This window comes from Dipodomys ordii, unplaced genomic scaffold (assembly GCF_000151885.1).
Source record: "Dipodomys ordii isolate 6190 unplaced genomic scaffold, Dord_2.0 Scaffold11, whole genome shotgun sequence".
Taxonomy (NCBI): domain Eukaryota; kingdom Metazoa; phylum Chordata; class Mammalia; order Rodentia; family Heteromyidae; genus Dipodomys; species Dipodomys ordii.
This window is the reverse complement of record NW_012267227.1, coordinates 12672601-12698970: the sequence shown is the minus strand read 5'-3', so window position 1 is coordinate 12698970 and position 26370 is coordinate 12672601. Positions and strand designations below refer to the sequence as shown.

The following is a 26370-nucleotide window of genomic DNA, read 5'->3' as shown; positions in this document are numbered from 1 at the left end:
CCATGAGATGTAGGAACTCTTAACAGTTTCAGAGGCAAGGATAGGGGGGGAAAAATGAAAAAACAACATAACAGTAACCACCTTGTTCTCCAATCTTGCTTTGTGTCCCTATCCTCTATCAAGACACAGCATGACTGTGAGCCCTGGAGTCAGAGGTACAGAAAAACACTTCTGAGGCTTTGGGGAAAACTACTGGCAAGGAAAAGCCAATCAGGCTGGGTACTGGTAGCTCATGCCTTTAATCTTAACTCCCTCGGGAGGCTGAGACCTGAGGATCGTGATTCGAGGCCAGCCTGGGCAGACTAATTGAATTAGAGAGAGTCTTATCTTCAACTCACCAGCAAGAAGCTGGAAGTGGAGATGTAGCTGAAGTGGCCTTGAATGAAAAAGCCACACAAGAGCACAAGGCCCTAAGTTCAAGCCTCAGAAGGGTACCAAGGGGAGGTCGGGGGGCAAAGCCAAATGAGACTTCAGCTGTGTCTTATGAGCCACGTTCCTGAAGTCATGCAGTTAGTCACATTGGAGGTTTGTCTCTAACACAGGTTTTTCATTCTCCCTAAGTTCACTGAGGAACGGCTCTTCGGGGCAAGTCAGTATCCAATAAATAACTGATCACACTGAAGGTTTACCTTGACATGCTCCTGTGCGGATGTTTGGAATGAAGCCACGGCGGCAGGGGTGAGGTTGGGCAGGGCACATCTCGCAGGGGTGGCCCCAGGCTCGGCCCACGGTGGCACAGCAGAGAGTTTTTGTGCACACGATCCCGCTGAGCTGTCCCTGGCACATCTGGTTGCTGACCACAGTGAAGCAAGGACCTGTTCTGTAATCTAAAAAGAAAGAACAACAATCCCATCAAAGTCTAGAAAAGCGGGGAACTGTGCTCGGAGGGCAACTCCTGGACCCCATCTGTCTTCAGAAAGTAGACTTCTGGAGGGGAAACAAGTACCAGTGACTTTGGTAGTCAGCCTTATATTCTCTACCTCTGAACCCCATTTTCTTCATCTTTAAAAAGGAAGACCACCAGTTCCTATCCACTCCGAAGACGCATGCAAGGATGAGATGAACTCGGGAAAAACTCTTTGACAGTAAATTTGCTGTACAAATGTTAACATTGGGATGTTACAGTAACACTCAAGAAAATGTATTTCAGCCCCTATGAGCATCAGTGAAATGAAAGCAGAGTTATCACAACACTGGTCACAAGAGCTAAAAACTGAAGACAACTCACGTGTGTCCATCAACTAACGAACTGATAGAGAAAATTCGGTAGATGCATACTGTGAAATGCTATTCAGCCACAAAAAGGGTAAAAATGCTGTCATTGGCAGCACTATGGATGGAACTGGAGATCATTATGTTAAATGAGCTAAGTCAGGAACAGAAAGACATGATCTCACTCGTGTGGATTTCAAAAAGCTGATCTCATAGGAGTTAAGAGTAGAATGGGCGGGTACCAGGCAGAGTGGAAGGAAGGGGGAGATAGGGGAGGTTATCAACACATGCTAAGTGGAAATTAGGAACGAGTAGTTTGGGTGTACTTTTATAGAGTAGGCTGGTTACAGGTAACAATAATGTTCTGTATTCTTCCACATCTGGGGGGGAAAAAGGATATTGGAAGTAAGGAGAAATATTTGAGGAGACAGATTTATTTAGAATAAATCATGTATGTAGCTATTGAAACAAGATGTTAACTCATTTATATGTGCCATTTTTATGGCTCTGAGTATCAGTTAAAAATAAACTTAAGTGACAGAAAGAGAGAGAAAGAGAGAGACTAAACTTCTGCCTTCATAGAGCTTATAGGCTCTTGCTTATAGTTTGGAAAAAGTAAAGAATTTCAAAACTTGAAATAAGTTGTACAACCACCTCCTGGGAGGTGTTTTGTGTGAACAAAAGAAATGGTTATCTGGTTTGGTTTTGATTTGATATATCTTATTTCAAATACAAAAAAATAAACAATTATTTTGAAAAATGTACTTATGCAAACAGTAGGGTTTTAACATAAGGAATGAGATGGTTGGTGTAAATTGATTCTAATTCTCCATTGTTACAGTACATAATGTTCAGTGTTGGTTACTGATGCATTCTTTTGGGAATTATAAATGTTGAATTCAAACAATAGCCATCAGGACTTCCTTCCTTCCTTCCTTCCTCCCTCCCTCCCTCCTTCCCTTTTCTTTTCTTTCTTTTTGTCAGTTGTGCACTTGAACTCAGGGCCTGGGTGCTGTCCCTGAGCCTCTTTGTGCTCAAGGCTAGCACTCTACCACTTGAGCCCCAGTACCACTTCCAGTTTTTGAGTGGTTCATTGGAGATAAAGAGTCTCATGGGGATTTTTCTTCCCTAGCTGGCTTCAAACTGTGATCCTCAGATCTCAGCCTCCTGAGTAGCTAGGATTACAGGCGTGAGCTACTAGCACCCGGACAGCCATCAGAATTTTTATGAATTTTTTTAGTCTCAAGGTGATCATGAATGTAAGATTACAAAATTACCACAGTGTGACTTTTTAATTAGAAAAATAAGTATAACTGTCTACCTTAGAGATAGAAAAGGCAGAAGAAGAGATGGGAAGTGGGAATGTGGTACAGCATGGTGGATTTGTTCGAAGTACACTCTGTGCACAGTATGAAAATATCACAGTGAAACCTCCTCATATTACAAACTTATGTGAACCCAAAAATGAAAAGAAAGAAAATCTTTCTATTTTAGTAATGAGGAAGAGGATTTGGGTTTATTCCTTTCTTCCCTGCTAATTTACTGAGACATGTGCAGTTGTGTCAACCAAACATATTAATGTTAGCACGCCATTTTCAATCTTTTCTGGAAAAAGCACAATGGAACATGAATTTTAATTTACAGTCCTCTCTTCAACACTGCTAGGATTTGGCTTTCCTCCTGTTTTCCAATATGCTCTGTGGAATCATCATATATAAAAAAAAGGATTAAAAAAAAACCAGAGAAGATGCAAATCTGGTGTTTTGTAAGCAGTACCAGCAAAACTCAGGCCTACCACAGAATGCCAAGAAAAATTCAATTCTGTCCTAATACAGGTTCATGACTTCAGATGTGAATTCCTTGTTGGAATAGCTTTGTACAAGGAAAAATAAGTCTTGAGATGTTTCCAAGGTCAATCACGTCTTGCTCTCTGGTGGCAAGGTAAATAAACAGAGTAGGGATAGCCTTTGCGACGACATACATTAGCCATTTCTGCAGGCCATAGTGATGTATCTTTATTTAATATATGGGATACTTTGCAAACATTTGACTGTATAGAACAGAGTCGCTGGACTTCACACATTTCCAGCCCACATACTGATTACTACAGACACTGCCATTTTGCTCGTTTAGAAGAGCTGGCTTAGCAGATTAGCAAGTGAAGATAAATAGACTTGAGGTCCCTATTTTCAACAGAGCATAGCTCACTGCAGAGAGGGGCATAATTTGAATGGAATACATTTGGGTCTAAAAATCTCTTGGAAGGTAAAAAGCTGTGCTAATGTGGCTTTCTTTCACATACCATTCTCATTTGGCAGTTCATACTTTGTCCTATGCTTCATTTAGTTTGTCAAAGTAATGCTGTTTTTAGCTTAATACGCCAACCATAGAAAGAATCTGTCCACACTCCCAATTCCTTACTAATAATCTAATTATGTATAATTAAGTCTCATAGCACTTATGTGATAGGATGCTAAAGGAACAAACCGTTTTTTTTTTCCTTTTCTTTTCAAATGGTCCTAGCACTAGACTGGGAATAAACTTAATCCAATGCTTGCATAAAGTCTGAGTCATTGTTGGCGCTCACCTAAATCGCCAGTTTTAATGTAATTAAACTATAGTATTAGAAAGTCTTTCTATTTGCAAATTGTTCTTCAGTCAGTTCCTTATAAGATCTAGGGCGTCGGGCCAAGCTTTTCTAAAATTAAAACCTAATTTTAATTGTTTTTAACTGGCTCAGTCTAGTGTGGCTAGTTCATGGGAAATTCTGCCTCTCCTCATTCCCATTCTGAGTGGTTAGATCAAGGATTGCTTTCCAGTCCCTTCAGATTTGCCCTCCAGAACTGGGTTCTGTCTGCGTCTCTACAAGCCTCAGATCCTCGACGCATTCCCGGGCCTGCAGCTCAGAACGCTTGTAGCCTCGAGCTTGATTTCACTTTCATTCATAATCACACTTCACCCCAAAGCAAAAGCACCATTCACAGGGAGTGCTCTGCGGTACTCCCAATCCTGGCCACTCCCACCCAGTCATCCAACCACAAACTGCAGGAGAGTACAAGGATGTAATTTTGGGCACTAGGCACCAATTATCTTAAATCCTTCTTTTTATAAAAATTACAAATTAAAGAATGAGATATCAATTTCTCCGTGACAGGGAAGGTCACAGACTGTTTATTTCTCCCAGGTAGGTTGGCCAAATGGGATTTTAATTCAACTCTCAGAAGGAAGAGTTCAAAGCATTTTTCGCCTCAAGAAAATTAAAGCCCAGAAACTCTATTATCATAATCAGTCCCATACCTCCTGTTACTTCTTTTTCCTGTGATTTTTCAACCTCAGGACATCCTGGAATCACCAGGGAAACTTTTGCAAAGTGTGGATGCCCAAGCCCTACCTCCATCCCCTCCAGGACTCCTCCTTGGAATATTATTCACTAGGTATAGCAGGGGACACCAGGGCATCTGCTTTTGCAAAAGCTCCCCACTGTGACCCCAACAGAGGACTGAAAGTTGTCCCTCTCTTTTTTTCCCTCCTCCTCCTCCTCCCCCTTCTCCTCCTCTTTCTCCTACTCCTCTTCCTCCTCCTCCTCTTCCTTCCTCTTCCTCCCTCCCTCTTTCTCTCTCTTTTTTCTTTCACTAAGGAATACTTATGGCTCCAGGATTAATTGAAGATGTGCATAAGATGTTTATCTACCTGATAAACTCAAAGGTCTAACCTTTACACATTAAATAGTCCAAAAACCCAAACTGCTACCTCTCAACACAAACCCAGAGTCTTTCATCTAGGACTGACATTCTAATCAAGGCAAAAATAATACCCTTGTCCTCAGTATTGCTCTATTACTAGATACTGCAGTATGTCCTGTATTAATTACAGTATAATAAACTATATTGTCAACTCACCAACTAAACAGCGAAGGCCAATATTTCCAAAGAGAGCTTACCCTCTCCCTTCCTGCCCTAACAGCTAACTGAATTCCATTTCCAAGCTCTCTTCTGATTTCTCAGAGCACATGCACATATGTGTCACATCACCATCATGAACTCTCAAGTCCAGCCTCTTCCTTGAGCTAGAACCCAGGATTTCCTGGGGTCGGTCTCCATTTGCAATCTAAAGACCATGATCAAAATTTACTAAATTGTGTTATGCAAAAATATTCTACTTAAGCCACTCTGTCTAAAGCATGGATTAATTGTGAGATAAACATGATCATCACTACACTATGAACAGCACCGTTTAACTATAATGAAATGTTTTACTTTTTAAAATTTACAGCCCAGTGCCAGTAGCTCAAATCTGTAATCCTACTCAGGAGGATGAGATCTGAGAATCATGGTTTGAAGTCAAGCTAGGTAGAAAAAACTATGAGACGCTTCTCTCCAATTAACTAGCAAAAAGCTGGACACAGAGTTGTGACTCAAGAGGTGCAGCACTATGCTTGAGCAAAAAAGCTAAAGGACAGCACCCAGGCCCTGAGTTCAAGTTCTAGTACTAGCACCAAAGGAAAATAATATTAGACACCAAGCATGAGTAAGCACAAAACTATTCTTATGCTAATACTTTTTTTTCTTGAGGCTTCAACTTCTTTAATTCATAAGTTAAACCTATCACCACTATATAGGTAAACATAGGTTATATTCAAAACTACAGATACAAGGTGATTTATTGAACATCATTTAATCTAACGTGCACACTAAGCAGTTCACCAGAATCTAGGCTGTAGTTCTGCAGGACCCGATTACATGTGGCAGAAGTTCAACTAGAGAAAATTGCTACCACATTTTATTCTGCTCTGCGATGAAGAAAACAGTAAGAAATCATGTTCAGGGTAAGAGAATATCTCGTTTTCAGACAATCATTTACCTGTCATTATTTGTTCCTTTGCTGCAAATCTTACATTACTGACTTTCACTTTTTTCCTCTAAGCTATCTCTAAATTATTTTTACTAGGAAAAAGAGGAGGGGTGGAGAAAGGGTAGAAGCCAAACCTTGAGACGTGTGACATGTTTACCACCAAGACAATAAAATCATAGAAATGCCTTCATGTTCAATGGTTTATAAATTTTACTTTAAAGAACTAGTTGGCTCTGATGGTGCCATGTTCCATCCAATTCTGTCCTTTCCCCGATGAACAGAGGCTACTAAAACAAGTGTAATCAAACAATTCAGTTTAGTTGTCTTGTTACAGTTTCTTCCAACCATTGAACATGAAGCAGTCTCTATAATTCAAAAGCAAGAACAGCAGTATCTCAGTCAAGGGTGCTATCTACTTATCTATCTATCTATCTATCATTTATCTGTTATCGATGTATATACTATACATATGTAGCAGGTCTGAACTTAGAGTCTTGTGTTCCCTAGACTGGTGATCTTCCATATGAGATCTTCCATATGGTTCCATATGAACCACAGTTCTAGTCCTGCTTTTCTGTTGGTTATTTTGGAGATTAAGTCTAGCAAACTTTAAAATCCAGCCTGGGCTCAAACAGCAGTCCTCCAGATCTCAGCCTCCCAAGTATCTGAGACTATAGGAATGAGCCACTGGTGCCCGGCAAATCTTTGTCTCTTAAATCTTTTAACTTTTGTTTTTTATTGTAAAAGTACTGTACAGAGGGGTTACAGTTACATGAGTAATGAGTCCATTTCCTATGGAGCATTGTTACCTCCTCCTTTGTTTTTCCCCTACCATCCCTTCCCTCCCCACCTCCCCAACTCCTCCCTCCCCCCTGCCACCCAAGTTGTAAAGTTCGCTTTCAATATAGTGTCTTGTACATCTCATTGTTACAATGGGTCAACCTGTATCCTTATTTCAGAATTTTATTATTTCCAATCTTAAATCTTTATATCTTTTGGGGTTTTTTTTTGGTAGGTTGTGGGGCTTGAACTCTGGGTTTGGGCACTGTCCCTGCGCTCTTCAGTTCAAGGCGAGTGCTCTACTGCTTAAGCCACAGTGCCACTTCCGGTTTTCTAGTGGTTTATTGGAGATAAGAGTGTCACGGACTTTCCTGCCTGGGCTAGCTTTGAACTGCGATCCTCAGATCTCAGCTTCTGAGTAGCTAGGATTATAGGCATGAGCCATGGGCACCCGGCTAAATCTTTATATCTTAAAGGTACCTTGTAATATTGCTTCCCTCCTCCCCCCTCAATTACAAGCTTTAGATGAATTAGAAGAGAGAATAAGAGAAACAAAAACCCCTCTGGGCTTCTTCTCTAGCTAGCTATAGGACTATTTACTGAAATGGGAAAAGGGGAAAACCAGACTTTAACTATTAAACACCTTCACAGTATAGGATCTGGTATAAGATCCCTGATTGGAATTGATGAAAAGATTTCTCCTGTAATACTTGATGCTATCAAAAAACTGTGTAATAATGCATTTCTATCTTGGTCTGTGTATTTTTTTCTTTTTCATTAAATTCCTTGTCATTCCTGGCCTCTTCATGAGCAAACATGTACTCATATCATATACCAGCATTTACTTAATGTTACAGGTGAGACTGTTCCTTCAACCAGGCCTGGCCAATTCTCACACAGACGTGAGTGTTAAGTACACACAACCTAGATCCGTGAAATGTGAGGGAATCCTGGTGTGGTGGGTGGGATTTGCTTCCAAAGGAACTGCACTGCTGCTTTCAGAAAAATGATAGGGCACAAGGATCCACAAGACTGCCCGCCCTGAGTTCCTTCTTCAGGAGATATATACATACCACACTCCCGTGGTATCATCAGTGCTCAAAGATCTGGCAGAAACCTTCTGGCAAGTTCAACCATTCATACTCATAATTGAGAAATGTCTCATAGGAATACGGACTTTCTTGAGCTGGGAAGTTGACTCCATGGTAGAGTGCTTGCCTTGCATGCATGAGGCCCTGGTTTGATTCCTCAGCACCACATAAGCAGAAAAAGCCAGAAAATGGCACTGTGGCTCAAGGAATAGGGTGCTATCCTTGAGCTGAAGAGCTGAGGGACAGCGCTCAGGCCCAGAGTTCAAGCCCCATGACTGACAAAAAAAAAAAAAAAAGGAATATGGACTTTCTGTAACAACAAAAATGGTAGTGAGGTCGCTTATGCATATTGGTTGGCAAGTGTTAATTCTAGAATTGGCTATTTAGCTATTATACATTTGCTTATGAGTGTGAAGGGGCCATCGGTTACTCTGTATTCTCTCTTTCCCTTCCTTCCCACTCATCTCTCTCTTTCTCTCTCTCTCACACACATCTACATGCACACACACGCATTTCATGGGAGCAGCTAGCATACTATCAAGTAGTTCTCAAGGTGACCTTCCTAGTACCAAAACTTTGGAAGAAAGTATCTGGTGAATGAAAAATTCCTGAGACTGTTTCCTGTTCCAGGTTTGGCACTGCACTCAACTGAAGAGCAACAAGTAGGAAGACAGTCGAAGCATTACTCAGAACATGTGAGTGAACTCTGCAAAAGACGCTCAGAAGCTAGAGGATGGGAAGAGGCAGCAATACATCCAAACCCAAGGATGTAGATTCGATTAGTTAACAAAAGCAGATTCCTGAGAACAATCTACACATGCTCGGTTATCAAGATATTTCCAAGAGACCAGAGCCCAAAAGACTTTGAACTCCATCCATTTCTAAGACCCGATACTTAGAGAAGGTGTCACTACTAATGCAATCATGGCGGCCTCTTGAAAACCTTACTATGAGAGTGATTACTACACAGATCAACAACTGCAAACACACATATCTAGCTCTTTGGAATCAATAGCCATGTCCCCGACATCCCCGGGTAAGAGCTAAATAGTAATATTACAGAATAATACACACATGAGGCAATCTACTTTTGTAGCTCATTTTTGCCCCGTGCAGTCAGTAGGAGAGTGATGTAGGGCTCGGAAATTTATATATGTTACAGAACTGGGAAAAATTTAACCTTGTTCCTGAGACCATATGGCCTACCACTCTTAAACCATTTGCTCTACGAACACGAATAGGGGACGGGTTATTCTGATTTTACATTTGCTTGGCCAGACATTGGGATTTCGTCTATGACAGCTAGTTAGATGCATGTGGAAAGTGTATATGGCTAGGAAATAATAAGAGACAGCATTAAAAGTGGTTTAACATGCCCCAAGAGGCAAGCCAAACACCACAATTTTCCCCAACTGTGGAAGAAAAAACAACTTGAGCTTAGCTTTTTGGATGTATTAACAGGTCTAAGTTGTTACTCCCTTGGATATTCACAAAGCATGTTAGCATTAATTAAAATTGAATTTTCCAAACCTTTCACAGTACAAATTAGAAATATAAAAATATCAGTGGCCTTGGAAAATGTTAAAACTCAATCCATATCATATTCCTTATCTTGGGATTTAACTACTGATACTCAAACTCACAACTTGTGCACAGAGCAAGTGTTCTTAGGTTTAAGATTGGGAAAATACTTTCTCAAGAGGTGTATTTTCAATCTCTGCAGTGGTTTTACAGCTAAAAGCAGTGACATGGGACCTAGGAACACAGGATTTGTCTGGTTGGGGATCTGACTTCCTCCAAAGACTGCTGCTGAGACTCCAAAACCTGAAATCCTACATGAACCACAAATCCAGTTCGATAAACCTCAACAAGTTCGGTGGCCAACCATATATTCTCTTTTAGTGATTGCCTGTTGGGATGGAAAAGCACTGGTCTTCACCTGGGCGGGTGGCTAGAAGCTCAGGTGATGTTACATTGAGAGGCATCATGTGTGCCAAGAAGCACAGAGAAGGAGCCAGGCCTGCAGGGAGGAGCAGGAGCAAGAGAAAACATGGCTCCAGAAGGAGACTGGCCTGAGAGGGCATCTGGCCTGCAGCAACACCTGCTGCACTCTCTGCCCTTGAGCTCCTTAGGAAGCAAGGTGTTCTGGGTTCATTTTCTTCAAGTGTTTTCACGACTTAAAACCAGCCATTTAACGTAAGCCAGTGTAGAACTTTTTTTTTTCCCCTTTTGGAGGAAGGGCATGCACAGCTGTCATCAGATTCCTAGTATCCACGTGCCAAAAAGAGGTAATAAAGCTTGGCACCATTGAATAATTAGTAAGAGTGTGGCACCGCTTAGATAACTTGTCAAGGTCTCTTGGAAAGCAGTGTATATTCTTTTCATTCTCAAAGGACGGTAATACATAAACAAAATGTCTCCCAGTGAGGAACCCAAGACGAACAGAAACCATTCCAGTTCTCCTTACTATTATAAGCTAAAAGAGAGAGCCGCAGCAAAGCTGCATGAAAGCAGTCAGAGTTTCTTTTACACTCACTTTCCACACTCAGTTCTGTTGGAGACACTGGGAGATGGATGTTGTTGTCCTTTGGCAAGTAAGTGAGTGAGTGAGTGAGTGAGTGTGTGTGTGTGTGTGTGTGTGTGTGTGTGTGTGTGTGTGTGATTCAAAAGATATTGTATTAAGAAATTGCATTTCTGGGGTTTTTAGGTAGTCTGCAAAAATTTGTAAAAGCAAGAAGATCAAGAAGGTCAAATACATAAACAAATTTCATGCAAATGCAAATGAGGATGTCAGGTATCAGGCCTTCATCATTTATAGTCTGAAAAAATCCACTTAATTTTCCTTCCTAACCAGCAAGTGGGTAAGATGTCTACTCTTGGGATATGACGGCTCTGACAATTTGCCTTCATTCACTTCTCTGACATACACAAAGTCTTTTCATTAAGTCAACATAGAACTGGTCAGATGCATTCCCACCATCAGCCCTCATTTGTAAAATCCATCCCATATCTGAAAATAAGCTTGCGAATATCTCTATCAGATGATGATGTTTCTCTATTCTATTTTCAAAACACTAGATATATTTTAAATGTGACACACCACCAAATACTTCCCTCACCTGGAAATTTAAAACAAAACAAAACTATCCCTTCTCCTAGGTTCTCAAATATTACATATTTAATATATTGCCATCACTGTCATAAGGATACACAAAAAATGGAGTTGACATATAGGGAAAAAATGGAATTCTGGATCTATTCCCACACAGTGGCTAATTTCAAACTATGTCAGTTATTAAGAATGGATTAAAAAGAACGCAAAGAAGCATGTAGATGTCTATGAAGTTTCTGAGGTTTGAGTGGTAGACAGTAGAAGAAAGGTAATGGTTGCAGTCACAGAAATAGAGGGATTTATCCAATCTTTCTCTAAGGTAACAGAAATAGTACTCGAGGTGATCTCACATGGCTTATACAGCAATACAAACAAAGTCTTAGGTATAGAATCCATTGTCTGGGCTTAGGAGAAGGGAAAGGAAAGATTCGTCGATGAACTATTACAGTTTTCTCCGAACTATTACAGTTTTCTCCCTAACTCCCTTCTTTTTATTCTGGAAGTGTGAGATGGACCTTTCTCCACCCCTTCAATCCCAGATGTTGTTGTTAATTTGAAAAGATCCAACTAGACTTGGAAAGTCTTCTGATGACAAGTCTGATTTGAGAGAAATGTTGAGCTCTTTAATACAGGAAATTCCCTAATTATGAGCTGGTTGGGCTTCAAACGTTTATGTATAAGATGAGTATTGGAATCTCTCATTTTAGAATTGGACCAAAACATACAGAAGAAGGGGAACAATGTGGACATGTGTGTCGCAGGGCTGCTGGCTGCTTTTATGTGCTGTCTCCCTGAAGTCTCACAAATCTCTGAGGGAAATGTATTCCCCCATTTTATAAAAGAAGGAACTGAAATACAGTTAACAAGTTCTCTCAAGGTTATACAAAGAGTTAATGGCAGATGAAAATTCAAATTGGGATGTTTCTGGTGGCAAACTGCTCTCAAACTTACTGAACTGTTCTCCCAAAAGTAAATTAGAAGTGAGGGGAAGTGATTTTTCTCAACGCCACCAAACAAATTAATGGCATGCTGAATTAGAACTCAGATCTCTCAAGTCTTAGATCTGGCCCTGTCTATTCTTTCCTCACTCCTGTTTGGTCTCACTTTCTGCCATCATACACTGCAGGATTAAGTCCTGGCTCTTGGAATTAAAGCAATTCTTGTGTTACCTTAAAGTTCTTGTTCATGAGCTTCTAAATCTTTAGCTATATTTAAACCCCTTGTGTAGTGCTGGATATTTGCATAAAATGCAGATTCATCCACTTTTATTTTTTAAATTTCTTTTATTTCATTTATTTTTAATTTTTGTCAGTAGTAAGTCTTGAACTCTGGGCCTGGGTGCTGTCCCTGAGCTCTTCGGCTCAAGGCAAGCACTCAACCACTTAAGCCACAGCACCACTTCCGGTTTTCTGGTGGTTCATCGGAGATAAGTGTCTCATGGACATTCCTGCCGGGGCTGGTCTTGAACTGCGATCCTCAGATCTCAGTCTCCTGAGTGGCTAGGATTCCAGGTGTGAGCCACCAGCGCCAGCTGGTTTGTTTTTATAAATATATTCACCCCGAATCGTGAACACAAAGGCAATTTTGATGTCAGTTAAGTTTTTTTTTTAAAAAAACCTACGTGCTCAAGTTTACATCTGAGGCTGCCTCTCTAGGGAGAAGTAGGAAATAGGATGGGGAAGCCCAGATGTTCTAGTATTTAAGGCGGGTGAGGTGTGTGACGCATATGCAGCGTGTCTTCTTTAAATGCATCACACAGTGCACTGAGCAAGGTTGTAACATGGAAAGGGAAGCCCTGAGGATATCATATGCACAGACTGAGCGGAGAGTGCCTCGTGCACTCAAAACGATGAGTGAATCATTTCCTCTCTGGTCTCCATTCTCCTCTAGTAACAAGGTAATTTATAAGATAAAGTACTGAACTATTTAGCGTTGGGTCAATCTCTCTTTCTATTCTGTGACAATCATCACCTAAGCAGAAGAATTCTTTCTACCTAAGGTACCTCATTTGTCTCCTTTCCCAGGTATCAGGCCATTAGATGGCCTGTATTGATAATACTATTCAAATAGAAGGTCAGGTTAAAATTATTACCGTGGTGAGTCCTATCTAGCATGCAAATGTGGAAATTTCACACCATGTTCTTTGATGCTTGGAAGTTCCCCTTTCCTATGTTCCCTCTTTCAGCCAAGACTGACTGTCCCAGCACTGAAATCCATGTTCAGCTAAAGTCTGCCATGCTAATCCCCACTGCTCATTACTGAGGATCACAGCCTCACCAGCTCAGCGTGAGCTTCCAGAGCTCTGACCACCTCTGCAGATTTACCCACCCACATGTACATGCGCCAGAAATCTGGGAAAACATTGTTTCACGCTGGCATTGTCAGAATCGCCCCACAATGTGTTTCACTGCCTTTTCCCCTTTAGAATCCTTCTGATCCCTTCAAGACCAGCCTTAAATGCTGCATTGTGGGGGCGATGTTAAATAAAAACAAACACCTTCAGCTTCTGAACTTCCCTACTTGCCTATTTCACAGACAGGCCATCTAGCCCTGTGGTTTAGACTATATAAGACATAGCCTTCCAGGCATCAAATTCCTTAGAGGGAATTTTCACCTCTGAACTCTTGTCCTGTACTTACAACCGCCAGGAACAGAAGACGCTCAATCTATGTTTGCACAGAAATCATGATTGCTTCACTTTGGGCCATGCACAACTACCAATAATTAGTCACATTCCTCAGATGAGCTCATGGGAGGTTAATGAGACAAGTTAGTTAAATCTCCAACTCAGCAGGTTATCAGAACTGAATGTACCCCCAAGTCATCTAAAGCAAAGATAACAAGTTTTTGCTTCCTACGTTTCTAGGAGAAGCTCTGAAAGTTTCCACTACCTATCCAACTCTGGCAAATAGCAAGTTCTGTACTAAAAGTTCTTTCCAAAGTAATAATTTACCTCACCTCCACAAATATCTTATATTGCTGAAGAAATTGCTATAATTCTAGAGGAATATGAAATATCAGTTTGTTTGTTTTTACACTCATGGATCATACAGGCACAAGTCAATCACTCAAGGTTAGTGGCTTTTTATATGATTGGAATCTTGATGATGTTTTGGAAGAGACTTTCATGATTCACCTTCAACTTCTATCCACTCACAGGATGAAACCACCATGAAATAGTGGTTAGAAAGAGGATTTAAAAATCAAACTTCAACCAGGGCAGATTCAAATTCTGACTAATGGCAGCCACATATAAGTTTGAAAGTGCTCCTAAGAAGAGGCTACAGTTTACTAAACAATCCCCTTAGATGAGTTTAAGTACAAATGAATCAGAACCATATGGGTTAAATTCCCCTTGAAATACTCATGGATTTAAAATTAAGTGGAAAAGTGCTTGGCACCGCGTAAGTTCCAAGCATCTGAAATGCAATTTGAAATCATTTTCCTTGAGACCTCAAAGAGAAGGATTCCCTGAGACCAAAATGCCCAGGTATGCCTGCAGAAATGACAGCTATTTCTCATGGTGAAGACAGTGAAGAAGATAAACTCAGGCTAGGAACTCAGATGAGTGTGTTGTGAGTGAGTGCAAATTCTGCATATTACTAACATTACTGTGTCCTTGTGTAAGCTCAGTGATCTGAATCCTCTCGAGTGGACAATAGGGGACATCAGTAGTTTCTTAAAGGGTTGTTGAGGTTTTAGGTGACAATATAATATGTTAAGTATCTTGTCCCATGCATAGTTCTTATCAGTGATTTTTTTTGAAAGTATACTCCAGAAAGGGTCTAAGAACAAGATAAAATTAAAGAAAAAAAAACTTCTTTAAGAAAAGAAGAAAGACAAGTAATAAACAGAGTTAGTAGTATGTTCTAACTTAATAGACTTTTAGAGTGGCCTTCTTGTGGGTGGATTGTACCAGGGAAGGAAGGCTCTGAGGAACCCCAGCTCAAGGATCACAGGTAAGCAGAGCACATGCTAAAGCTCTGCAGAGAGCTCCCGTGTTTTGTGGAGTCCGTGGAGGGGTATGTGAACACACCACGTGGAATCAGAATCTCCATTCATTCAAGAGTTTGTTGACCTTATGCAAATCCCGAACTTTCAGGATCAGAAAGACCCTTAGGCAACATCTGGTCTCAATTTTCTCTACAGATGAAAAACCCAAGGCTGGATGCGAAATGATTTGCCCAAGGTCATGTGGGTATAGAACCGCAGAGCCAGCACCAGAACTCAAGTTTCCTGCCTCCTCCTCCAGTGCTATTCTCACTAAATCACATTGCTACTTTGGATGCAAGCCTGACAAATTCTGGTGCCAAGTGGCAACTGGTTTCCCCCTCTAGAAGAGCAATGGAAGGGACATGCAGAGTCCCTTTTCACTCTGGAACATGCCGGAGATGGCGTCAAGAAAACCAGGTTTAAACCAGGTCAGCCAGCAGGGTTTGTCTAAAGCACAGCTGAGCAAGCGCCGGCCCCGCCAGGATTCCGTCAGTACAGCGGGTGTGTCAGCGACAGACCCTGAGTGAATAGAGTTCGAGCCAAGCATTCATTGAGAAGGCTGCGCGAGATGGGTCCAGGTTGGGAAGGGAGAGAAAATGATTAGGTGAAGGTTGAGGGGAAGGTACTGGGTTGACTGGGTTTCCCTCGGCGGCCTTTTCTCCACATTAGGGCTGCTGGAAGCAAACTTTAGCTGTTCATGAAGGGGACTCTGGGGCATTTGCCATTGCTTGAAATGTTGGCATTTGCAAGGCCCGCATTTAAGAAATTAAAAATCATAAGCTTCACATGGAACGGTAAACCTAAAATATAATTAAGCCAGCACCAGGAGACAAATTTGCCAGGCATAATTATATTATTTTTAAAACTTCAAGGTCTGATGAAACAGGCTTCTCTTTTAGTGGCTAAATTGTAAGTTAAAGTGTGCCCCCCCCAATTCCACTCAAATTTTGTTTCCTATGAAAAGGAACTCTTAAACAAGCTGGACATAAAGAATAATTAGCACCCCACATTCTCTCAATCATGCCAAGTTACTATCCAACCACATTCTTCACCTCCTTACACTTGAATTCTCCTTTTTAAAAGATGAACTATTAAAACTTTGCCCCAATGACACACTTATACGCATACCACTGTTTCTTTCAATGACTTCCTGTACCAGAACATTCTCTCTCAGTTCATTTAAACAAAGCAGTACAGGACTGAAAACAGCTATTAGCACTCGGGCACCATTTTGAACATCAAGCTAACATCGCCAGCATGATACTTAATTTTATATCTTGGTCATTCCAGGAGGGAGAGTTTAAATGATCATAAATATTGCAAGTCAGGATGGAAAATCCTTTCTAAACAGATATTCCCTCAAGTGTAGAAAAGGAAAGCATATATTAGCTGTGTCATCTTACCGCGCAGTCGGAAAGGCAAGAGGCTAAACTTTGCTAATGTAAATGTGTTCTTCTGGCACACTGGGAACGAGTATTAGAAATTCTATACTTTAGAAGTTCAGCAAAATTATGAAAAGGCAAAGAAAAACTATTTGGCGATGGGATAGCTGAACATAAAAACAGAAATATATAAATAACAGAGGGATCACATTCAGGGAGATTTAGTAGAAATGGATATCAAATATATTTTCCAAAGCAGTGAATGTAGGCCGAGATGACTTAGATCTGCTTTTCGGCAAGCTAATGTTTACAAGGCTATGGTGATCTTTTGAAGTAATGGGGAAACACACCAGTGCTAGAAAGCTCTGGCTTTCTGCTTTAAAACTCACTCGGTGAGCTCTGTATATACTTTTAGATGTACATCCTCGTAGAGAAATCTCAATGTCCTGATTTTACATGAAGAAAGCCATCAGAGAGCTGTGAATTCACACTGGGAATGAGCAGGGCTGGCTATCTGAATCTCAGCCCGGGACTCAGGTGAATAAAAAGGCATTCCTCACCAAGCACGTGCCCCGAGGGTTTAGGCAAATGGGAAAAGCAGAAGCCAGAGGTCTGCTTAGAAATCAGCGTCTCCTGAAAGCGACTGGAAATACTGAGCACTTGAACACCAGAAAAGGGGGTGAGCGCACTGTGTACTGCAAACCGTTTTCTCTATCTCAAGTATGTGCTCTTTTGACAATTTATTGGCGGTAGCATCCTAGTTCCTGCCTTGACAAATTGTAGCCACAGATATATTATGTCTAAGGCATCCAGGTAGCTCTGGCGTCTGCACTGAGCTCTCCAGGAAGTCTGGCTGGTGGGGGCTCCCCAGCCCGAAACCCAAGACCTCTCTCATTAGAAGAGTCTGACTCAAGTGAAAGGCCCGCCGAAGACACAGCCCAAGGACAAGCAGACAGACCTCCGCAAGGAGCCAGGGGCCTGAGCAAAGCACACGTTTTACAATCTCCACAAACGCTCTGCCAGCACAGCCAGGCTGTATCTCTTGTGTCTGTGTCCACTGGAACTAAGGAGATGAAGTCAAAGTCCTCTCCCTTCCCAGAATGGCTGGACTTTTAACGGCCAAAATTAAAAGTCTACATTCAAAGGCAGGATGGATTCACTCTATCAAGGAGGAAAGGGTTGAAAGCAGAGACAGCACAGGAGATGAAGAGGATAAGAGAAATGTTTTCATATCTCAGTGGCAGAAAAAAAAATGAACAAAATAAATGGGTGACTGAGAGCTCCTGATCTAAGCAAAACCTTCTTTAGCCCAGGCAAAGCCATTCAAATTAAAATGCCCATTATTTGCTTCTGCTCATGCATTTATCTGCAAGAGTTAAGTATATCTGTTTCTACTTATGTATGGAAGGGGAAAGGAGAGGACATAATGCTCATACAACAGAGTTTCATGGCATTCATGCAGAATTCATGGGCCTATAGAGCCAGGAATGGTAATAGAGGCCTGTAGTCGCAGCTACTTCAGGGGTGGAAATAGGGAGATCAAAGTTTGACACCAGCCCTGGACAGAAATCAAGCCCCTTCCTGAAAAATCAAAAAAGGGCTGCAGACATGACTCAAGTGCTTGCCTAACAAGCATGCAAGGTTCTGAGTTCAAACCCCAGTACTATAAAAAAAAAATCATGAGCCCATAGATTGGCTCACTGAGAGTGACTTAGATTGCCATTTTAGGAAACCAAACTTCTCCAGGGGATTGCAGGTGCCAGGTTTTCTCTTCAAGACAGCGATCTGAAATCATACAGCCGGTGTTCCCAAATACAAAGCTGAGCCGAGGGGTAACGCTCACTCATCTAAATCCCATACAAGGTCCTGATGAACGGCCTGGCTCTGACTCTCACATGGTGATTACTCAAATCATTTCCTTTCCGTTTCCTTTTCCATAAAACTGGAGTAACACCTGGCTCAGAGGGCTGTGATAAGAAGAGGATTAGGTGATTCTATATTCATACATGCTTACCTCAGTGAGCACTCCAAGAATGGTCGTTACTACATAGTTTTGGAGAAGACTAGAAAGTTAAAGGTTATTCCCTGAAAACTGGGACTTCCCCAGCTCTCAGCAGCTAGGTGCAGGTTGTACTATATAATCTGAGGTCCGCTGGAATATGTAAAATGTGCATAATTCAGCATATAGTATTTACGTAAGTATTCTGTAGTCATCTTTATAGTAGTATGTTCTCATACTTTATAAGTCAAGAGGGGGTTGAGTGATTTGTCTAAAGTCACCCGAAATGCCAGTGATGAGTTCAAGTCAGGGAGAATCTTTACAATCAGAGTGCAATGTGAAATCACAAAGTCTGACGTCTTTACTCCAATTAGTGATCTCCCTAGAACTAGACTGGGCTGTAGTCTTTCCCTTCCTGGCTCTGACCTTTACCAATGTTCTTCAACTTCTGCTACAGGAAATGAATATTCTAGAAGGTATGTTTATTTATATAGCCTGGGCAGAGTCACAGTGATCACTACCAAGGCGTAATGTTAGTGTTTTAAGCTTTTATATTATCCTAAAATACATTCACAAGGATTGGTTTTTGCCAGGAATTGAATTCAGGGCCTAGTGCTCAATGGTTTGTTTGCTCAGCTGGCACTCTACCACTTGAGCCATGCCTCCAACCTGGGCTTTTTTGCTACTTATTCTGAAGATGGAAATTCAAGACATTTTCTGCTTGAACTGTTTTCAAACTAAGATCCTCCAGATCTTAGGCTGTGGAATAGCTTGAATCCCAACATGAGCCACCAGCAACACTTCAGTCACAGGGTTTAAAGGTTAAGAAAGTAGCCACGGAAAACTTTTCCTGCCCATCTCTCTCTGCACAGCTCATCCCAGCAAAGAGGGAACTGTTTTATTAATGTCCCAGTATTCATCCAGAAAGGTTTTATGAAAACATGGCAGTTTCAATATATTTAATGTCAACTCAACTTCCATTAGACACAATTCACAATATTAAAGAACTTCATTTAGCTATCTAGACCGTATCAACAATTCCCAATTGATCTACTAAATCAACTAAATCAACTAAATTTCCTACCCTTACACTATAGAAAAAACTCTCTCTCTCTCTCTCAATTACAGGCTTCAACTCCCAAGCTAGACAAATAATTCCACAAATATTTCTTTAAAGATTATCTTTTCTTTTTTTTTTCAGTGCTGGTCATAGGGCTTGAACTCAGGGTCTGGATACTGTCCCCAAACTTTTGTGCTCAAGGCTAGTGCTCTACCACTTGAGCCACAGATCCACATCCAGCTTTTTCTTTTTGGTAGCCAATTGGAGAGAAGAGTCTCACAAACTTTCCCGACCAGGCTGGCTTTGAACAATGATTCTCTGATCTCAGCCACTGAGTAGCAAGAATTATAGGCATAAGCCACTGGCACCTGGCTACAGCTTATCTTGAAGTGGCTTATACACTCAATATACTTAGCGCAGCAAAATAGGAAGATATGTAGTTCCTCTGGGCAATCATTCTGCAACTTCTCGCCAATGGCTTTTGCTGAGAAGAAGGTCTTACACAAGGAAGCACAAATTTTCATAGACATAAAAGGTAAACTCTTAAGCTGAACCCTCAATAATTCTAATTACAGCAGGGGCCAGGAAGCACAGTTGTACTGAGTACTGGAAATGACGGTATCAGCAGTCAGCAGGCCACATTTTGGGAAACACTGGACGAGTGATTAATAGGTTCAAACCTCACTCCGCCAACTAGCTGTGACACTCTGGTTCAATAACTTTGGTTCACTGCAACGTCACAGAATCCCTTACACAAGTCAGAGATTGGGCCGGATGTCTATAAAATTCCCATCTGCAGGTACCCCTGTGATACTGTAATATCTTGAACACTTTTTGACGGGACAGTGGGCCACAGAGTCTGTGGTTACTGTCATGGCATTCTACTCCAGGAAAACTATGGAGGATCAATAAACTAGAGCTTTGCTTTGCTTTAATATGCCTCCCCCTCCAGCTGGGTGCTGGTGGCTCACGCCGGTAATCCTAGCTACTCAGGAGGCTGAGATCTGAGGATCACGGTCCAAAACCAGCCCAGGCAGGAAAGGCCATGAGACTCTTCTCTCCAATAAACCACTCAGAAAACTGAAAGTGGTGCTGTGGCTTAAGCTCGCCTTGAGCTGAAGAGCTGAGGGGCAGTGCCCAGGCCCAGAGTTCAAGCCCCATGAATGACATATTTCGTGTATTACAAATGGAGAACTGAGCCAACGTTAGAGGACACAAATGGAACAGTCCTTTGCACCCAGGCATGGATGTTTTTATATTTTGCCATCGGCATAGGGAAGGGTGCATATGACTTCAAGCTAACTCATGTCTTGGAAACAGAAAGCTACCTCTGAAATCAAACAGTTTCAAGGACAAAGCTGTGCTATTTTTCGAGATGGTACTTTCATAGCGATAGCCCACTGGGACATCATTTCAACACTGCAACTTCCACTGGCATGCTACTTCTGCCCCAAATTTGAGGAAAGCATGATCATCTCCTACCATTGCAAACACCGGTTTAATTAAACCAAGCAAAAAGTACAGTTTACAGAAGCCCTTTGGCTACCAGGCATTTAAGTTAGAAAGGAAAAACTTATTTATTTTTTCAAGGACTACCTTGGAAAGTCTAAAATTCATAATGAAATGTTAAAAACCCAGCATTCGTTTGTTTTTCTCTTTAATGAAGTCACACAGCATAAATTTTTATCTGCTTATGAATTCCTTTAGAGGAAGATCATATCCCCAAGTACTTGACATTGTACTCAATGTTGAGTACCTTGAGGAAGAGATGAATGAATGAGCTCACAAAGGAAAAACACTTATTGCTCATATTGTTACAACTTTTTTAAAGAGAGAAGAGGGATGATATAGTCATAAAATTCAATGCATATTTTGCAAAATTAAAAAAATTGAGCCTGGCGCCAGTGGCTCACACCTGTAATCCTAGCTTACTCAGGAGGCTGAGATCTGAAGATCACAATTCACAGACAGCCCAGGCAGGAAAGGCCATGAGACTCTTATCTCCAAGAAATCACCAGAAAACTGGAAGTGGCACTGTAGCTCAAGTGGCAGAGGGTTCACCTTGAGCTGAAGAGCTGAAGGACAGCGCCCAGGCCCAGAGTTCAAACCCCACGAATGACCAAAAAAAATTGAGGGAAGCGGTGGGGTTGAGAGGGATGGATAAGGGTAACGAAAGAGGTGACAGATCACAATTCATTGGATTCATATCCTCCTTTGTAGAATGGCAACTCCTTCATACAATTTCTCAAAGTCAGACAAAATTAAAATTAAAGATTTTTTTCAAGAACCATACATACTGCCAGGCACTGCTTTGAAATGCTGAAAATAAAAATAAAATAACAACAACAAAACCCAGGCTTCTAGCTCTTGCGTTTTCTTATGCTGACTGTCTAGAGAGAAAAATAAAGATTTGGGGAAAATATTCTTGTAATACAGTAGCGGGCTAAAGATAAGACTTGAAGAACAACATGAGAGAAAGGGCCTCTGGTGAAAACAGCTAGTTGCTTCTTAGAAACCTGCTTTCCCTCCGACAGGGAGGAAGAAGCCACAGCCACAAGATCTATTTCAAACAAGCTATCGCAAAACATTATTTTACTCGTTATAGCACTGAACAGCTGTTGAGTGGCCAAAGCAACAAAAATATTCATTCTCAAAGCCTGTAGAAAATAAAATATTGTTTAACTTCTAAGAAATTAGACCTTCGACTATTAAGTTACCTGTATTTACCCAACTCCCTCCTATCATTCTGCAATAGATGCTTCGTGTGTTTCTGGTACTCTCCTTGTGGTTGACACGGAAGAGTCTTACGGCCTCAGCTCTTTGCTCAATTGGCCACATCCTGTCACTAGAGGTCAATGTGCACATCCTATGATCCATTTCCTTTCTGTTTTCATGCAAATACTACAGAGAGGTACAGAGCTAAAAACACAGAGACCTGAGCCAAGTATGCCCTGCCAGATGTGTACATTTTGTGATGCATTCTAATCCTGACACATTTTTAAACCAAGGCTCTGAAAGCATGATGAAGCATGATCTCTCTAGTTCGCCAACTATGTAAAAACGATGCCAGTGAGAAGGTATCATGCATGCTCCACACTTCACCCTTTCTCTTTCCCAGCATCTGGATCCTTTTACATACTATATTGTTCCAGTGGGTGGTCTGAAAATTCTAGGGGAAGGCTGTAATGTTTGGTATGGGAGGCAGGCATGCAAACACTCAAGAGTGATACTGTGGCTGCTTCACTGTAGAATAATAGCCCTGTGATCAGCCCAGCTTTCCTCACTCATCATCTTCTTCATCACCCCTCGAACCACCCTGTCCTGCCATTCAATTTTCACCCAAGAAGGCCTTTTATTGTGTGGGATTATTTGTTGGACAGCTCCCCGTGCAGTAAAGGACGCTTATTGGAATCATCTGCTGGAACACAGAGGCATTGCTGTGATACAGAGCCAATAAGATGTTATGTGTGCTTTGTTGCAAGGTCACAGGAGAGACACTTTGGAGGGACTTAAGTTTCAGTTTCTGGATAGATGTCTCCATCTGAAATGTTTTAGATGATCCAGAGCCTCAGTTTGTTGGGGTTTTTTCCCTAGTTACATATTCTCAAAGAGTTGGTTTTTACTAATAGCAAAAAAAAAAAAAGTAACTCAATAAAAGGCAAAAGTCCTGGGTGGCCCTCACCTGCCTTTGAAATAACACAATAAAAATAAATACCTGCATCCCTACAACACGAATCCTAGTTTCTCACCATCCGTCATGACAACAGTAGAGATGTGTGATAAAACTCAGATTAAAGTCTCTAGAGCAATCTTGCTTGGCAAACTTCGGGCAGTTGGTACTTAGAATGATGCCCTGTGGAAGAGGAGCTGCAGAGATTTCTCAGAGACAAATTTCACCTCGGTGTGTGGCCCATTTTCTCCCCTGGCTGTCTAAAGACTGATAAATGAGTCTCCATCACTGTCCACATGCAAAGCAAGCTACCTAGGCAACAGATAGTAGGCCAAGCACTTTCTATACACAACTTCAGTCAACCACCCAGGTGAGAAGCATCTGCCACTATGCAGATGGTAATGTTTTATTGGGGATACCTTTTAGTTCCAGATGGATCATGTTTTGGTAAGATGATGAACCAGAGCCTGCCCTCAAGGGAAGCAGCTGGTTTTCACCTGCCTCTGGCTCTAGACTCAATAAAATGCCCAAAATATAGTATTTGCACCATAAATCTTAATATACAAAAAAATTCCCTTTCTCTAGACAGAAATAAAGCTAGAAATGTCTAGTTTTCATAAATTTAATATTTGTGGTTCTTTTTTAATTTAAAAAGTCATGACCTTTCTAGAACATTCAAGGATACACAAGAAACTGGAAAACAGCAAATAAAATTTAACTCTAATCCTATCATCCAGGGAAAATTAAAAATCAATATAATTTGATCTGTCCTAACATGAATGGAGGTATCTTAGCAGGTAACACAATAAAATATTCACTGAAAATAAAAAGGTCTGTAGAACTGACTTCACTCTTACTAAATAAGGAAACCTATCATTCAAAATATCTTGCAGATAAGCCAAGAATAACAATAACCTTATCATTTAATTAGATAACATTTAATGTGTTACTTGAAAAAGAGAGAATTCAAACTTTCTACTAATCCCTTTGGCAAATGAAAACATCTACATAATGTAGAGACTTCGACTATCTATAATAAGGGAAAACCCTGTTCAGCATTATATGAAATTAAAATTTTGTCCTATAGTATTACAGCCATTACAAATATGAGGCAAAATAGATGATATTTCTCTTCAGAATTCTAAACTATTTTAATAAATTTTTGAAGCAAGAAGTTTTGTAGAATTTGTGTGTGTTTGCTTGTTTGTTTATTGCTGGGGATCAAAGAAGGGCCTCATCTATGCTAAGCATGTACTTTCCCGATAAGCTAGATTGCCAACCCAAGTTCTTAAATTGAATCAGATAGTGTGGCATGTAATATATGGTTTGCATCTGAGTCTGAAGAATCAAAATTGTAATAGAATAGCTGAGTATTTAAAAATATTTGGAAGAACTGAAAAAGAAATATGAACGCTCACACACCCTGTAAACCAGGATTTTTTTTTCTATTACCCAAAGAATATGTTATTCATGTGCTCTGTACATTAGGTCAATTATTACTCACTTTCTCTGGAGGCTGACCAACTGCCTCCACCCTTCATTGCAGAGTTTGCTGTAATCATCTCTAGTAAGAATAGCTAATGTGTGCTAAAGCTGAGGAGCCAGCCCCTGGAGGTTCCAATGACACATTTCTAACCATTGATTTACCACCCTTCTCATTTGCTTTTAAGCAACAAGGGGAACATTTCAAGTATCTCAGTAAATAAAATGAAATATAAAGGAAAATGAGATCATTTCAACTTGGCTGAAATTGAAGCCTTTCAGCTATTTTGTATCAACTTGAATTTCATAATATAAACACCTATTTTACTTGTCTCTTCACAGTTTAAGTAAAGTCAATTACTTTTTTAATTGGATTTCAAACTGTAACATTAAACAAGACCTCCACCCTTTTTCTCCCAGAATTCAACATGGAAATCAACAGATGTTGATATTAATCTTTCCAGATCATCAAGAAGTTAGTGTTTATTGTCCTTTTTTAACATCATGTTAAGAACTTTTATCATATAAAACTCTGAGTTCACATTGGATTACGTTTATATGAAAGAAAATGCAAATTCAGCCATAATTCTCCTTTGACAGCAGATATTTAAAAATCATAGACTATGAAATTGGGAAGAGACTTCAGAGATCCTGGAGGCCCAGAAAAATTAGAGACCAAGAAAAACAACTATGCATCTACAGAATCATGGTAGTTGAAAACAATATGAAGACCTTTATGTTCCATAGCAATTCTTGACATGGTTACCACATTAGTTTTACTACATGCATTACATGTCATAGTTTTTGTACTCAAATGTGGTTTGTGGTTAACAGCAGCATCACCTGGAGCTTGACCACTACTCCATTATCTTCTGGACCCACTTTTTAATAGGATTCATAGAAAAACTCTGAACATCAAAGTTTGACAAACTTGAGTATATACCAGGCACTATTCAAAGTTTGTTCACAAATTTGTGAGAACTGTTATGACCAGTGTATAATGATGTAAATACAGAAGAATATTTGACAGAGTAACTTCAAATAGACTGAATCAATTTTACAGGTCCTATATTGCATATTTTTAATATTTCTAGTGATGCAGTTTTTTGTAAAAGTATCCATTCACATCATATTTAGAAATTATTTTAAATGAAATTACATCACAGAGTAGGAAACACTGTTCTGAGCCATCATTTTCACTAATAGAAACAAGGTGAAGAAACATCAACTGATTCATTTCTCATCTTGTTCTATGAGCTAGTAATACCCTGATTCTTAGACTTGACAATGGTGGTAAAAGAAAAAATGGTTCCTCTACTATGAACAGAGAAGCAAAACTCAACACAGAACTATTGAAACGAACCTAACAACACAGAAAAAGAATTACCTACCAAGACCAAATGGCCAAGTGAGATTTACTGCAGGAATGCAAGGTTGGTTTAACATCTGAAAATTAATTACTCTGACATACCATAATTAATAGACTAGTGGGAAAAGAACATAATCATCTCAGTAGATGCAGAAAAAGCATTCTGACAGAATACAATGTTCATTCATAATGAAACAGTAACCAAAATGCCAAAAAAGGTAACTTCCTTAACCTGATGAACTCGGTGAAAAGCTTTCAGTTAATGTCATTCAGTTAAGTATCCTTGTTCAGATGGTTTACTACTATTTGTCTGTTTGTTGACAAACCATTTTACAATGACATTTTTCCTATATTTTAAACAATCTTTCT

General features: G+C 40.4%; 1 protein-coding gene across 1 annotated transcript in view; it reads right to left on the bottom strand.

Moving 5' to 3' along the window:
- Positions 1-26370, bottom strand: part of Fbn1 (fibrillin 1) — a 199469-nt gene that overhangs the window by 112130 nt on the left and 60969 nt on the right. The window contains exon 6 of the mRNA XM_013010126.1: positions 630-827. Coding sequence (XP_012865580.1) covers positions 630-827 — 198 coding nt within the window. The remainder of the gene's footprint in view (positions 1-629; positions 828-26370) is intronic.